Below are 13,215 nucleotides of genomic sequence, written 5' to 3'. Positions count from 1 at the left end.
GGAAACCAGATGCCTAGAAAGGCTATTTGAAGACTTTTTAGTCTAAAATCCTGAGTATTCAATTAACTCCCTAGGTCTTTTATCGGAACAGACCCTTTGGGTGTTAATCTGGCCCCTGGTATCTTCATAAAAGGAGCCTGAGCTAATGGAGAGAATTCAGACTTTGAGAGACCCCTGCCCGGCTAGCACCAATTTGCTGTGGCCAAGTATGATAAAACTATGCCATTAGGTCACGGAGGGTCAGGCCTGACCTATAGCCTGACCCCTTGAGAGACACAAGGAAGGACTAGATGTAATTAGATCTCCACTAGAGACCAGTCCTTCCTCCAGCCCAGTGGCCAACCTCCTGACCTTCACTGTTCACCTGATATGGCCACTCCCTAGAGAAGGATCTACTCTGTTTGAGCCCATGGTGCATGACCTGTGCTGTGGCACTCCGGAGGGGCCATTGCTGGTGACGTTCACTCTTCAGTTGTATGCTCTGTGTTACGAGTGTCCCTCAGGTGGGCCAGGAAGAGGCTACTGGAGGGGGAAACGCTTATTCTGCTGCATCTGTCCTCCTCCCGTCTTTAGAAATGTGACTTTGGGCTGATGCTCCATGACCCCCAGGTTGCTATTCAGTGAATGACTAAGCAGACTTCTGTCACCATCTTTTGTGGTCTGGATGATGGTTCCATCTAAGGAGAGAGCAGGGGTCTTGAAACAGGGGTGATCCTTTCATTCTAGGAATGCAGAGAAGACGTCGGCGTGTCCTGGACACTTCTGTTGCCTATGTCCGAGGGGAGGAGAACCTGGCTGGCTGGAGGCCCCGCAGTGACAGCCTCATCCTGGACCATCAGTGGGAGCTTGAGAAGCTAAGTCTACTTCAAGAGGTGAGAAGTCATACTTGCAACCACTCCCTCCATTTTTCAGGGTTTTTTTGATGGAATGGTGGAGGGGACAGACTTGTGATTCCATAAACATAGGGAACTTCTGGTGTGAAAACTCCCTCCATTAATGCAGATGGGCAGCAGGTTTGTGCCACCTAGTCTTAGAGTGTTGCCTGGGGCACTGAGAGCTTTGGTCACTTGCCCAGGGTCCCATGGTCAGTATGTGTCAAAGGCAGGATGTGAACCCAGGCCTTTCTAATGCCAAGGCCAGTCCTGTTATCTACCACACCACAATCTCTCTTACAACCCCCCTCAGGAGGAATATATATTTATATATATATGAAATAAATATCCAAGAAATGATAACATGGTTTCCATGGCAAGAAGGTACCTGCCAATTAAGCACCTTGAGGATGGCAAAGCACTGTACATGCAGGATCTCATTCGAGACTCATAATAGCCCAGGGAGGTTGATGATGATGATGATGATGATGATGATGGTGGTGGTGGTAATGATGGTATTGATGATGATGGTGGTGATGAGGATGATGATAAATTGCTCACATTTATATGGTGCTTTAAGGTTCACAAAGCTCTTTACAAAGTTTATTACTTCTAAGGTAATAACACTACCTCACTTGATCTTCACAACAACCCTGGGAGGTAGCTGCTATGAAGCACCTACTGTATTCCAGGAGCTGTGCTAGGCACTGGGGTTACCTAGACAAAAATGAGACAGTCCCTGCCCTCAAGCAGGCTCCATTCTCTCTAGGGAGGCAGTATGTCCATTACTGGGTATTTATAAGGTACTGACCAAGTCAGCCTCAGAAGGGAAGTCACTAGCACCAGGGGGACCAGGAGATGCCCCCTTTCAAAGGAGGCCCTTGAGCTGAGGAAGGGTCGAAGGCAAGACCAGAACCAACCGCTCTCCAGAGTTGGATCGCGTTCACTTTCCTCCACCCAGGGGAAGCCTCTCTGGGATGACTACAGAAAGTTTGTAAGTGAGAGGCAATTCTGGAAGGCTCCCGCAGCCTGGACTGCATTCTGAAGCCCATCGGCTCTTGTATTCTGAGGTCATTGTACAGTACAGGGTGACTGGCAACATTCACATAGTAAGTGACCTACAGAAGGCACAAAAAGTTAATTCACATCATGCCTTCATTACACTGTTGAATGGAATTACTCAAGGGTAAGAGAGCTACTGAAAATGAGAGGAGAGTAGCTTATTTCTACAGCGTTCACCTGGGATCTCAGTTTGTTCTTAGACCAAGGAAATCTCAGTTTTACTCCCCACTCCCGCATTAACCATGTGACCCAGGACTTAAACCCAACGGACCTCAGTTTGCCCATCTGTGAAATGAGCATAATGGTTATCATCCACCTCCCACACCCATAATGTGATGTCAATTCACAGAGAAGTGTACAGAATGCAATTTAGAAAGAGAAACATTATCTGTCTGACAACTTGGAAAATGCTCTTTTTTTTAAAGGTTGAAAAGACAAGACATTATCTCCTCCTACGTGAAAAGCTGGAGACAACTCAGAGATCGGCCCTGGAGACCTTGTCCCCCTGCTCCAGCGAGGATTCTGAGTCCCACAGCACTTCCTGTGTCTCCTCTCCCCTCTCAGACGGCACCTCAGAGAGTCGCACCACGACCCTCGACATTCCCAGTGAACGACAGAAGGAGCTGGCGGCCAAGGTACGGTCAGCCCTTCTCTGAGGGTCTCGGGCTTAAGGCTGTTCCCCAGCCTTCACTTTGCATTCCAAACTGCCCGAGGCAAGTGCACCTCATCATGCCCTGGCCAGGACCCTTCGGAATTCCCCTGCAGTCACCCGACTGAAAGGAGAGTGGCACTAACAGTGGAGTTGAGGCATAGGAAGGTCGCCATTTGTACTCCCTTCCCTCTTGGGAATTGAAACCTTCAATCTTAAGAGCTGGAAGGGCCCTTAGAAGACATCCTGTCTGGCCTGTCAGTAGGCAGGACATCTCTGCATGGCCCCATACACAGAAAAATGGCAAGAGAATGCCCACCTCAAGCTTCTTCCTCCTTCAGCCAGACAAGAACAGATTTTCCCGTCTCTTCACCATGTGCCTGACCCAGACCAAAGCTTTCCCTCTGCAACTCCTGCTCCTCTTCAGTCTAGCTTACTCTTTGGCTATGCTCTTGAGCCCAACTCAGCTTAAATACTCTTTTGTAGGGTCATAGGGTTGAGAGCTGGATGGGAACTTTGAGTTCGAGCATCAGGCCCAGCCCCCTCACCGTACAGAGCGAGAAACCAAGGCCCAGAGAGGGGCAGTGCCTGGTCCTGTCGTACTAATTCTGTTCCTTCTGAAGCAGACTCTCTTCTCCCTGTGGTCTGTGACAGCCTTTGAAGCACTTGAAGACAGCTAAGCTGTCTCCCCTAAATCTCCTCTTCTCCAGAGTAAACTCGGGAAACAGCTCCTCCCATGACATGGTGTCTAGATTCTCATCCTGTCTCAGTCTCTATCCCATTATCCTCTGTTTATGGAATCTTAGGATGAGGAAGTCAAAAAGACTGAAAGAGGCTCTAAATTATCGATTCCAACCTGTATTTGGGGTTGGGGTGGGGCAGAGGAAACAGAGACTTCTGGCCAGGAAACTGACCAAGGAAGTTGACCAAGTAAATCTCCGCTAGTTGGGATTTAAACGGCCAGTCACACGAGTGACCTGGGCAGAGCTCTTGTTTAAGGCCTCGCCTTATGTCCAAGCCAAGTTCCCTGTCCAGTGACCTGAGTTCTCCACCCCTACGTGAACCATGTGCCTTCTTCCCATCTTGGATTAGCATCTGCTCCTAGGAGGACGGGTCATTTACTGAAGCTTCTTTTTCTTTCCCTCCCAGTGCCTCCGCCTCCTCACACACACCTTCAACAGAGAGTATACCCACAGCCACGTGTGCGTCAGCGCCAGTGAAAGCAAGGTAGGATCGGGAGCCCCCTGTTCTGTGGGTCCCTCCCCGCCCCTGAGAACACCACAGAATTGTCATATTCCATGCCGTTTGAGCATCTCAATGCATCCCAGCTAAAGGCCTTCAGAAGCTGAAGGGAAGCCATATGACCTCCCCACAATTTTATAAATGAAAATCCCCTTTATTTGGTGAATTAAAGCTCGTTTCTGGATTACTTATCATCATGGAACCAAAGGGACCAGGTGTCTCAGCAGATTGTCTTTACGAGGTTAGGAGTACTTGCATTTTACCAGGTTTGGGAATGAGGAATAAGTCCACAGACCCTGGTGGGCCAGGAACCAACCTAGGGAGACAGTAAGCAAATCAGCTCCTCTTCTACGCCCAAAGTGAAGCCAAGAAGCCAGCTCAGCCTGGCAGCAGAGATTTACACCGGTGAGGGACTCAGAGATCACCTAGGCTCCCCCTCATTTTACAAATGGAAGAACTGAAGCCCAGAGACAAGGTGACTTGTCCAAGGTCTCATTCCTCAAAAAACAGTAATTACAGCTGTTACTAGACATTCTTTGACACAAAGTTTTTCTCTAACTGATACTCTTCAAGAATAGAATGACAAAGATATTATTCAGATAAACTCTCAGCAACAGTATACACTAGATTAACATTCAGAACATAAACCTATTTATCACTTTTATAAATTCTCCAATAAGTAAAAATATCTGCGACTTCATCGCTGGAGTTCCTCCCTCAACCAGCTGAGACCCCTGTAGATGACCCCATGAAAGGCTATGGCCAATATGACCAACCATCAGAGGGTGCCAGGCCCTTCTGCATCAACCTGGGCTGGTACTTAGACAACAAACATCATCAGGCCCTTTATGGAGGCTTCCAGATTGGGTAGAACCTGCAAGAACTTGGGTTCCACTGACGTGGTCTTTCAAAATCTGATGTCACTTCTGGGCTCCAATGAGCAAATGGAAGTGGCATTTTTATCTGATAAAGTATTTTGGCCCCTCTCGAATCCCATCAAGCCAGGAGCTGCGTATTTTATCCGTGTGAGCCACCCTTACTGAAGGTAACTGCTTCTGATAGCAATTGGTCAAAAACTGGCAAGTGGTCATAAACACAGCCTGTAAAATATAGAAATATTCTGCCCTGGTTCTCAAGTGCTAATCAATATGTATGGGTAACATGGTGGGGGAATTCTTCAGCATTTTGAAACTACTTCAAATTGCAAAGATTGTTAGCCACTTGGGTCTGCTCAAGAAATTGCCCTGTTTATTCTTGATGAATATGAAACACAGGAATATATTAGACGGTATAATCCCTCCTTTGTCTTTGCCTGTCAGAATTGCCCAGAATTTAGCATAAGGTCACTGGTTGGGGTTTTACTTCAATTTCCGATTCAATTAACATTTATTAAATACTCAGACAACATAATTCCTTCACTGTACAAAAAACCAGTTGTGCTCCAGATCCGCTATCCTGTCCTCTCTTTTGGCTCCTTTGGCGAATGAAGGCATAATCAGGGCCTGGATTGGATGAGAAAACAACCACTTCACTCTGCCAGCTCATAGGAGCCCCAATACGGACATGCAAACAGACCCCTCTGCAGGACTCTCACAGGAGCCCCCCTCGGTCTATTGCCAGGAAAATCTATGAAACATTGGCCTGGGAAGGTCTTTCAGTTCTGATAGGGAGGCACCATGATTATGGGGGGGTTTTTTTGTTTGTTTTTTGGCTAGGCAATAGGGTTAAGTGACTTGCCCAGGGTCACACAGCTAGTGTCAAGTGTCTGAGGGCAGATTTGACATGATTATGTTTTCAAAGGACAAAAGTGAAACACGATTCCAAGAACAATCCCCAAGACTCAGGGTCAGAGTCAATGTGTTTATTGTTGCTGCTATTCAGTTGTTTCAGTCGTGTCTGACTCTCCCTGACCCCATTTGCGGTTTTTTTGGCAGAGATAATGGAGTGGTTTGCCATTTCCTTCTCCAGCTTGTTTTACAGATGAGGAAACTGAGGCAAACAGGGTGAAGTGACTTGCCCAGGGTCACACAGTTAGTAAGTGTGTTGTTCAGTTGTTTCAGTCATGTCTGACTCTCCCTGACCCCATTTGGGGTTTTCTTGGCAGATACTGGAGTGGTTTGTCATGTCTTTCTCCAGCTCCTTTCCTACTTGCCTGCTGAGGACATAGGTCAGGTCCCGGGTGTTAGTCATGAAAGGTCAGCAGTGGTCTAAGGGCCTTTGGTTAGAGCTTGTTTGGCACTGGAAAGCCTAATCCGTTGAGCTGTATGACGGCCAAAGGAGAGAGCGGATCAGTCACAGTTCTGCCCCTCAGGCTTGTGCTCCAGCTCCGAGAGCAGCTGGCAACTGTCAAGGCTGGAGAAAGAGCCCGTCTCTCTTTCCTTTTCCCTTGTAGCTGTCAGAGATGTCGGTGACTTTGCTGCGGGATCCTTCCATGTCCCCCCTTAGTGCAGCTACTCTGACTCCATCCTCTACCTGCCCATCCCTGGTTGAAGGCCGGTACACCGCTGCAGACCTGAGGTAAGCCAAATGACCAAGACCTGAGGGGCCATTTGAAGCAAGAAATACCCAGTGAGCTGGGAAGCAGGTCACGGATGCATGGCGTGTCCGAGCTATGGGGCAGCATCACCAAACCATACTGGATCCAACCGCTAGAATTTAAAGAGGAGAAAACCAAGAAATTAAGAGACTTGCCCAAGCTCACAGAGGTAGGCAGTGGCAAGGTCTGGACTCAAACTCTGGACTCTTAGCTCCAGGGTCACATTCTTTTGAATGCCCCCCAAATGACTACAATGTTATCTCAGTGACCGTTTGAGATTGCAAAGGAAGTAAATTCCCAAGTCACAACCTTGCCTCATTATATCAAATTCAGTTCAAGTCAGCCTGCCATTATTAAGTACCTACTGTGTGCGAGGTACCACAGAGCCCCCACATTCAAAGACAAAAATGGAATAGTGCCTCAAGAAGCTTACATTCTACCGGTGGGAAGCCAGAATTGTTCAGCTGAGTGCAGACAGACATCACATCCCAGGTCTCCATGGCTCCAAAGCCAGCTCTCTCTCTGCCCACTGCGAAGCCCTGCCTCTGTGTGATGCTTTAACATTTACAAAATATCCATGATCTCTTTTGATGCTCACAACAATCCTGTGGGGAAGGCAGGCCAGATACTTTTCTCCCTGTCTTATAGATGAGGACACTGAGGTTTATAGAGTGCAGGGCCTTGCCCAGGATCATATAACTAGTAAGTTTCAGAGGAAGGATTTGAACCCAGGGCCATGCTGACTTCAGATCATGCAGGCTTTCCCCTAATAAAATGGTCCTTGTTTGCCCCCTCAGGAACCCCCCGCCCTGCTCCCGACCAGCCAGCCCTGAACTGGAACCAGTGTTGGAGGGAGACCAGAAGAAATCTCCCTCTCCTGCCAGCGGACCGGAAGCAGAAAAGGAGCCCCAGCGATTGTTGGTGCCCGACATACAAGAGATCCGGGTCAGGTATGGAAGCTGAGCCTCACCCCTCTGGTGTGGTTAAGGGAGGCAGGAGTAAAAGGGGCAGACCTGTTCATATGGTGGCAGAGGAGATTCCCAGCCCCTGATCCATTCCAAATGTAAGCGCTCAAACCCAGCAGGCAATGGGCACAATTCCAGGGAGAGCTTCCGAGTTGAAGACATGGTCCCAAAAGGCAACTGAGGAGCTGACACCTTCCCAGACTCTTCTAGACGTGATGGGTGAAGGTCGCGTGGTGCCCTGGGTGGGTCAGAGCATGACGACATGAGGCCTCCCCAGACTCTTCTAGACGTGATGGGTGAAGGTCGCGTGGTGCCCTGGGTGGGTCAGAGCATGACGACATGAGGCCTCCCCAGACTCTTCTAGACGTGATGGGTGAAGGTCGCGTGGTGCTCTGGGTGGGTCAGAGCATGGTGACATGAGGCCTCCCCAGACTCTTCTAGACGTGATGGGTGAGGGTCTCATGGTGCCCTGGCCGGGTCAGAATGTGGTGACATGAGAAAGTGATAAGAGCTTTTCAGAAAAAGTAACATTTTTTAAAAATCTAGCTTCTTGAACTCTCGCCAGCTCCATAGGCATGGAACACCTCTGGGCAGAGGAGGAAGTTTCCAAGACGTGGGTCGTATTTTCAGCCCTTTCAAAGCTTGAAACCCTGCTCAGTTCTGCCAAGCTCTGGGCCTGGATCTCCACCCAACTAGTCAGGAGCAGAGTTAGGCATAAACTCCATTCTCATTGGGATGGCTGGTTTCGTGACCCTGGATCTGGAGAGATTCAAGGTCCTGGGAAGAGTCTCCAGGGATGGTGAAATGATGAGTGGGACCTCCCCAGGCCAACGCACCTGCCATAGCTCACCAAGGAGTAAAGCCTTTCCTTTTCCCTTTTCTTCAGCCCCATCGTCTCCAAGAAGGGCTACCTACACTTTCTGGAACCTAAGACGACAGGTTGGGCCAAGCGCTTTGTGGTGGTGAGGCGTCCCTATGCTTATATGTACAACAGTGACAAGGACTCTGTGGAGAGGTTCATTCTCAACCTTTCCACTGCCCAGGTGGAATACAGCGAGGACCAGCAGGCGATGCTCAAGGTAACTGATCTGGGAGGAGTAGTGGGGTGCTGGGCTGGGGGGGGTGGTATTGATGCCTCCACGAGAGCAAAGAGCACAGAGCCTCACCAGCAGAGAATGTCGGAGTTGGAAAGGCTGGCTCGTGCAATGCACCCTCCCTACCCCATTCTGATGATGATGATGCTGAGATGCAGAAAAGGAAGGAGACTCCCTTAACATCGCCCCGCTAGTTATTGGTAGAATCAGGGCCAAAACTCGGCCTGGCTGACTCCTGGCAAGATTCTTTCTTCCTGATACCTTGGTTCTAATAATGACAGCAGTTCTAATGAGGCACAGCCTGGAGAGGTGGTAGGATCCCCCTCCTTGGAGGCCTTCAAGCAGAGGCCAATGATCACTTGTTGGCATGTTTTAGTGGAGATTCCTTTCAGGTAGGGGTCAGAATGGATGCCTGTCAAGGTCCCTTCCAACCTATGATTCTGTGAAGGGTCCAGACCTATGGGTCTGGGTATTTTTTTTTTAATGTATAAGGATGGGAAAGAATATGGTGACTTTGGGAACAGTAAGTAGGCCAATTTGGCAAGAGAAGAATGAAGGGATGTGTAGGGGAGACATCTTTGAGCTCCAGAAAGTCCTTCTGGGGCTCCTCCCCCAGTCCAGGTGGCTCCCTAGCCCAGTCCCTCTCTCTCCCACCTCCCACGTATTCACTAGCAGCTGGCCACATGGCACACTCCTGGCTTTCCCCACTTTAGCAAGTAGGTCTGTTCCTCACTCAGCTTAAAAAAAACCAAGAACCACCTTTGGAGTGGAGCATGGGGTTGGGGAATTGGGAATTCATCAATGCCAAGGAAAATTTCTGCCCCTGTTACCTGCTCAGCTGTGTCTCTAATGTGGGAGGAGGGATGTTGATACTGGAGGCACTGATGAGAAGTCAAGGGCTTGCTACACCTGGGGCTGGGCATCCCTAGAAGTGAAAGATTCGTGGCACGAGGAATAGAACATTCCTGATGTTTCACACTCATTGATCGCCCCATCCCCAAAAGCCTCCTCACCACAGGCAGCATCTGTGATACATGAGACTTGGCCTCTAACGATTGACATCCCCTGATGCCACAGATGTCTTCTATGTGGCCCCAGAAAGCAGAACTAGAATAATGAGTGGATGGTTTGAGAGGGCAAATTCAGACTCAGAAGAACCGTGCTAATAGTCAGGACTGTCCAAGAGAAATGGGCCACCTCTGGAGGGAAGAAGCAATCAGAGGTTGGATGGCCCTTCCTTGGGCATGACACAGAAGGGAGAACCCTCCTCATATGGGTTAGACTAGAAGGTATGTGGGGTCACTCCTAGCTCTGAGATTCTGCAGTTCTGTGAACCCAGTGTTAGACACTCCCTCCATGGCACCAGAGACTCCATGGCATCCTTGGCCATCAGCCAAGAAGGGTTGAGGAGTGATTGGACCCAAGGGTGGATGGGCCCTCCGGGCCATTGCATGACCCTGCCTTGGACTGATTCTTAGTATGAGGAGGCTACATTGTCCTCTCTAGCCACCCCTGCATCTTAGCACTAAGTATGAGGCAAGTACTCTTAAACCAAACCACACCAATGGAAGAAGGGTTTTTGGTGAGCTAGGGAAAGGACAAATAGCAGGAGATCCATGGTGGGCATAGAATGTGCTCTGGAATGGGCCAGAACTGGTGAGGGCACTGTAGTGGGAGGCTTGGGGCCACTGAGGGGGTGGGGCTAACTCCCTGGGCTCTCTGAGCTTGGTTTTTAGTTAGATGGATAGATGGATAGACGGATGGACAGATAGATAGATAGATAGATAGATAGATAGATAGATAGATAGATAGATAGATAGATAGATAGATAGATAGATAGATAGATAGATAAAGGTAGGTAGATAGATGGATAGATAGGTACATAGATAAAGGTAGGTAGATAGATAGATAGATGGATAGATATAGATATAGAGAGACAACAGTATTTTAATATAACCAGTTTCCTTTGTAATACTATGTATCTTATGCATTTAAAAACACTCTTCTTAGAAGGGGTCTCTAGAATTCACCAGCCTGCCAAAGAGGTCCATGACACAGAAAAGACTAAGAACTCTTGATCTTTGCCTACTCTGTATTGACCACACACCCCTTGGCTTTAAGCTAGTTGTTTTCTGAACCCTAGGCCCAGGTGTTGTGCTTGGACCTCCAAGTCCGCCATTCTGGAGGACCCTGTGTCCAAGGAGCACATAGAATCACCACCATCATCATAGTCCCACATGGCACAGGGCCCATAGAAGCACCATCATCATAGCATCATCATGGCGAGTTTGAAATTGGATCTCTGGATTTCCTCGTTTCCTAGTTATCGCATTTTCTTGACCTTGTTTCGGGATAACTCTTTGTGAGAACGCTGCCCTGGCCATGCTGCCCTGATCTCCACCTGATTCTCTTCTATTCCAGACTCCCAACACGTTTGCCGTCTGCACGGAGCATCGAGGCATCCTTTTGCAGGCCAACAGTGACAAGGACATGCATGACTGGCTGTATGCATTCAACCCTCTCTTGGCTGGAACCATAAGGTAGGGGTGTGTGTGTGTGTTATTTTTTAACTGTAAAGCACTAATGGGGAAGAGGAAAATGGGGATCTGTAATATTGGAATGCCTTTCTGGTGTGGCCTGGACCAGATGGCCCCTAAAGCCTTTCTAATATGGAAACTCCAAGAGTTCCTACTCCTGGGAGGCTGCTAGAGAAATGCCAGGATGAGAATGTGTAGATTCGACTAGATGAGGCATTTACTAAACTTACCATATACCAAGCACTGGGCTAAGAACTGAGGAAAGATGGCCCCTGTTTACAAGGTACTCCCACTCCAAAGATGGAAGACAAAGCATAAAAGGAAGCTAGAAGCTGGCAGGGAGATTCTGCAGGATGAAAATGTGGGTCTGAGAGCTAGGATTGGAGGAGGCCAGAAGGGAGCATGGCAGGAGCGGGGGTTGGGGGGTGGGGGGGGAAGAAAGGGAATTGGGGAGGCACTGGAGGTCCTCAACTAGTGGCTCTAGGGAGGAACTCACCCATTGGAAGAGGCGGCAACGAGGGCGGAGCCATGGCCAGCCTGAGACGGCCACCAGTGGAGAGAAGTGAAAAGGTGGTGTGCAGAGCTAAGAGCCGAGCCCTGTTAGAATTGCTGGTGGGGTATGAGAATACGCATCTGTGTGCTTTGGAGCAGGTAGAAGGATTCAGAGAATGGAAGACATCATGACAGGGTAGGGGAAACATGGGAGAGTGGATAGAGCGCTGGACCTGGAGGCAGGAAGACCTGAGTTCAACTCCGGTCTCAGACATTTACTAGCTCTGGGACCCTGGGCAAGTCACTTAACCCTGGCCGCAGCTTCCCCAGCTGCCAAATGAAGGGCCTGGATGCAAAGTCACTTAGCACTCCAGATCTATGATCCTAAATAAATGCTTTATCATTCATTCATTCCTCATGCCAAGGGAGGTATGATTGCTTGTAATTCTCAAATTATTTCCCAAACCTACAGGCTTGATGTGTAGATGTACGTCAATGGCTCCCTATATCACCACTGAACCTCAAGTCCTGTGTGTATATATGTATGTTTTTCGTCTTTGTGTGTGATAATAATAGGTAGCATTCAGACAGCACTTTAAAGTTTACCAAGTGTTTTACATACATCATCTCATTTGATCTTCACAAGAAGTCTGGGGGGTAGATACTACGATGATGCCCATTTTTTGGATCACAAAAGTGAGGCAAACAGAGGTTAAGAGAATTATCTAGGTTTACACAGCTAGTATATTTGTATATGTATATATTGTATATATATAGAGAGACATATATGAGTGTACATACATATGTACATGTATGTATACATATACATGTTATAAAACCAGAACTGTGATCTCATTGGTGCAGGCACTTTCAGAGAAGAAGCCCTCTCTCCCAATGCAGATTGCCACTCACCCTATACCTTCTGGTCTTGGGGGTGCTCAGAGGATACCTGCCTTGCCCAGTATCCCTCAGCCAAGATGTGTCAGATCAGAGGCAGCATTTGGACGCAGGTTTTCCAACTCCTGGGCCATCTCTGTAGTCCCTGCGTAAAGATATCCTTGTTTTAATTCCTGTTTCCTTCTCACAACCCACTGACTGACTCTGTTTCCTCCTTGGTTTTTGAAACAGATCCAAACTTTCTCGAAGGAGAACAGCCCAGATGAGGATCTAATATGACCATCTTCCACTAACTCATCTCTTTGCCAACTGCATCGGGTCCAGTAGGAGGGTCCTTCCCAACCTCCCGCACTCCCCACCCCCATGTCCCTAACCTTGGATCTGTCCCGTCATTGACACTCCTGACCACCTGCTCTTCCGCCAGCCCGCCAACAGTTTTCACCTTCGTTTTTCGTGGTAGCCGCTAAACTGCCACGGCCTGGCCTGACCATTGTCTTGCACACACAATCTTCCACTCCTTCCTTCGTCAGGTGACCCACTGTCCCCACAACCTATACTGCTCATTAGCAGAAGCTATCATTGTTTTACTCCTAGGTTGAGCAAGCTCTTGGTAGAGAGGGTTGGAGAGTGTTCAAAAGGTCAAAGGTCACAAGTCAGGCTCTTCAGCTGCCAATCAGAGTTTCTTTTAAAGGATGGATGGATCCATTACGGAAATACCATGAATTGGCGAGGTTTTAGGATTTGGCTCTGCCACTCCTTGTAAGCCCTGTCTGTATTTATGAAACATTTGTTTCTAATGCCTTCCCCTTGGGCCATTGATTTGAGTTGGTTCTAGTTTTCCTTGTTTGGTCTACGGTGCTCCAGAAAAC

General features: G+C 48.5%; 1 protein-coding gene across 5 annotated transcripts in view; it reads left to right on the top strand.

Moving 5' to 3' along the window:
• The window catches only part of KIF1A (kinesin family member 1A), a 154,028-nt gene extending 140,813 nt beyond the window's left edge, over positions 1-13,215 (top strand). For all 5 annotated transcript variants that reach the window (XM_027875924.1, XM_027875923.1, XM_027875925.1 and 2 more), the window contains 8 exons: positions 727-872; positions 2,360-2,569; positions 3,733-3,810; positions 6,218-6,342; positions 7,159-7,311; positions 8,213-8,405; positions 10,842-10,960; positions 12,578-13,215. In XM_027875924.1, coding sequence (XP_027731725.1) covers positions 727-872; positions 2,360-2,569; positions 3,733-3,810; positions 6,218-6,342; positions 7,159-7,311; positions 8,213-8,405; positions 10,842-10,960; positions 12,578-12,620 — 1,067 coding nt within the window. In that variant the 3' untranslated portion in view covers positions 12,621-13,215. The remainder of the gene's footprint in view (positions 1-726; positions 873-2,359; positions 2,570-3,732; positions 3,811-6,217; positions 6,343-7,158; positions 7,312-8,212; positions 8,406-10,841; positions 10,961-12,577) is intronic.

The sequence above is a fragment of the Vombatus ursinus genome, unplaced genomic scaffold, assembly GCF_900497805.2.
Source record: "Vombatus ursinus unplaced genomic scaffold, bare-nosed wombat genome assembly UNPS02014810.1, whole genome shotgun sequence".
Classification (NCBI taxonomy): Eukaryota; Metazoa; Chordata; class Mammalia; order Diprotodontia; family Vombatidae; genus Vombatus; species Vombatus ursinus.
Note: the sequence above shows the minus strand (reverse complement) of the source record. Positions and strands in the feature narration are given on the sequence as shown.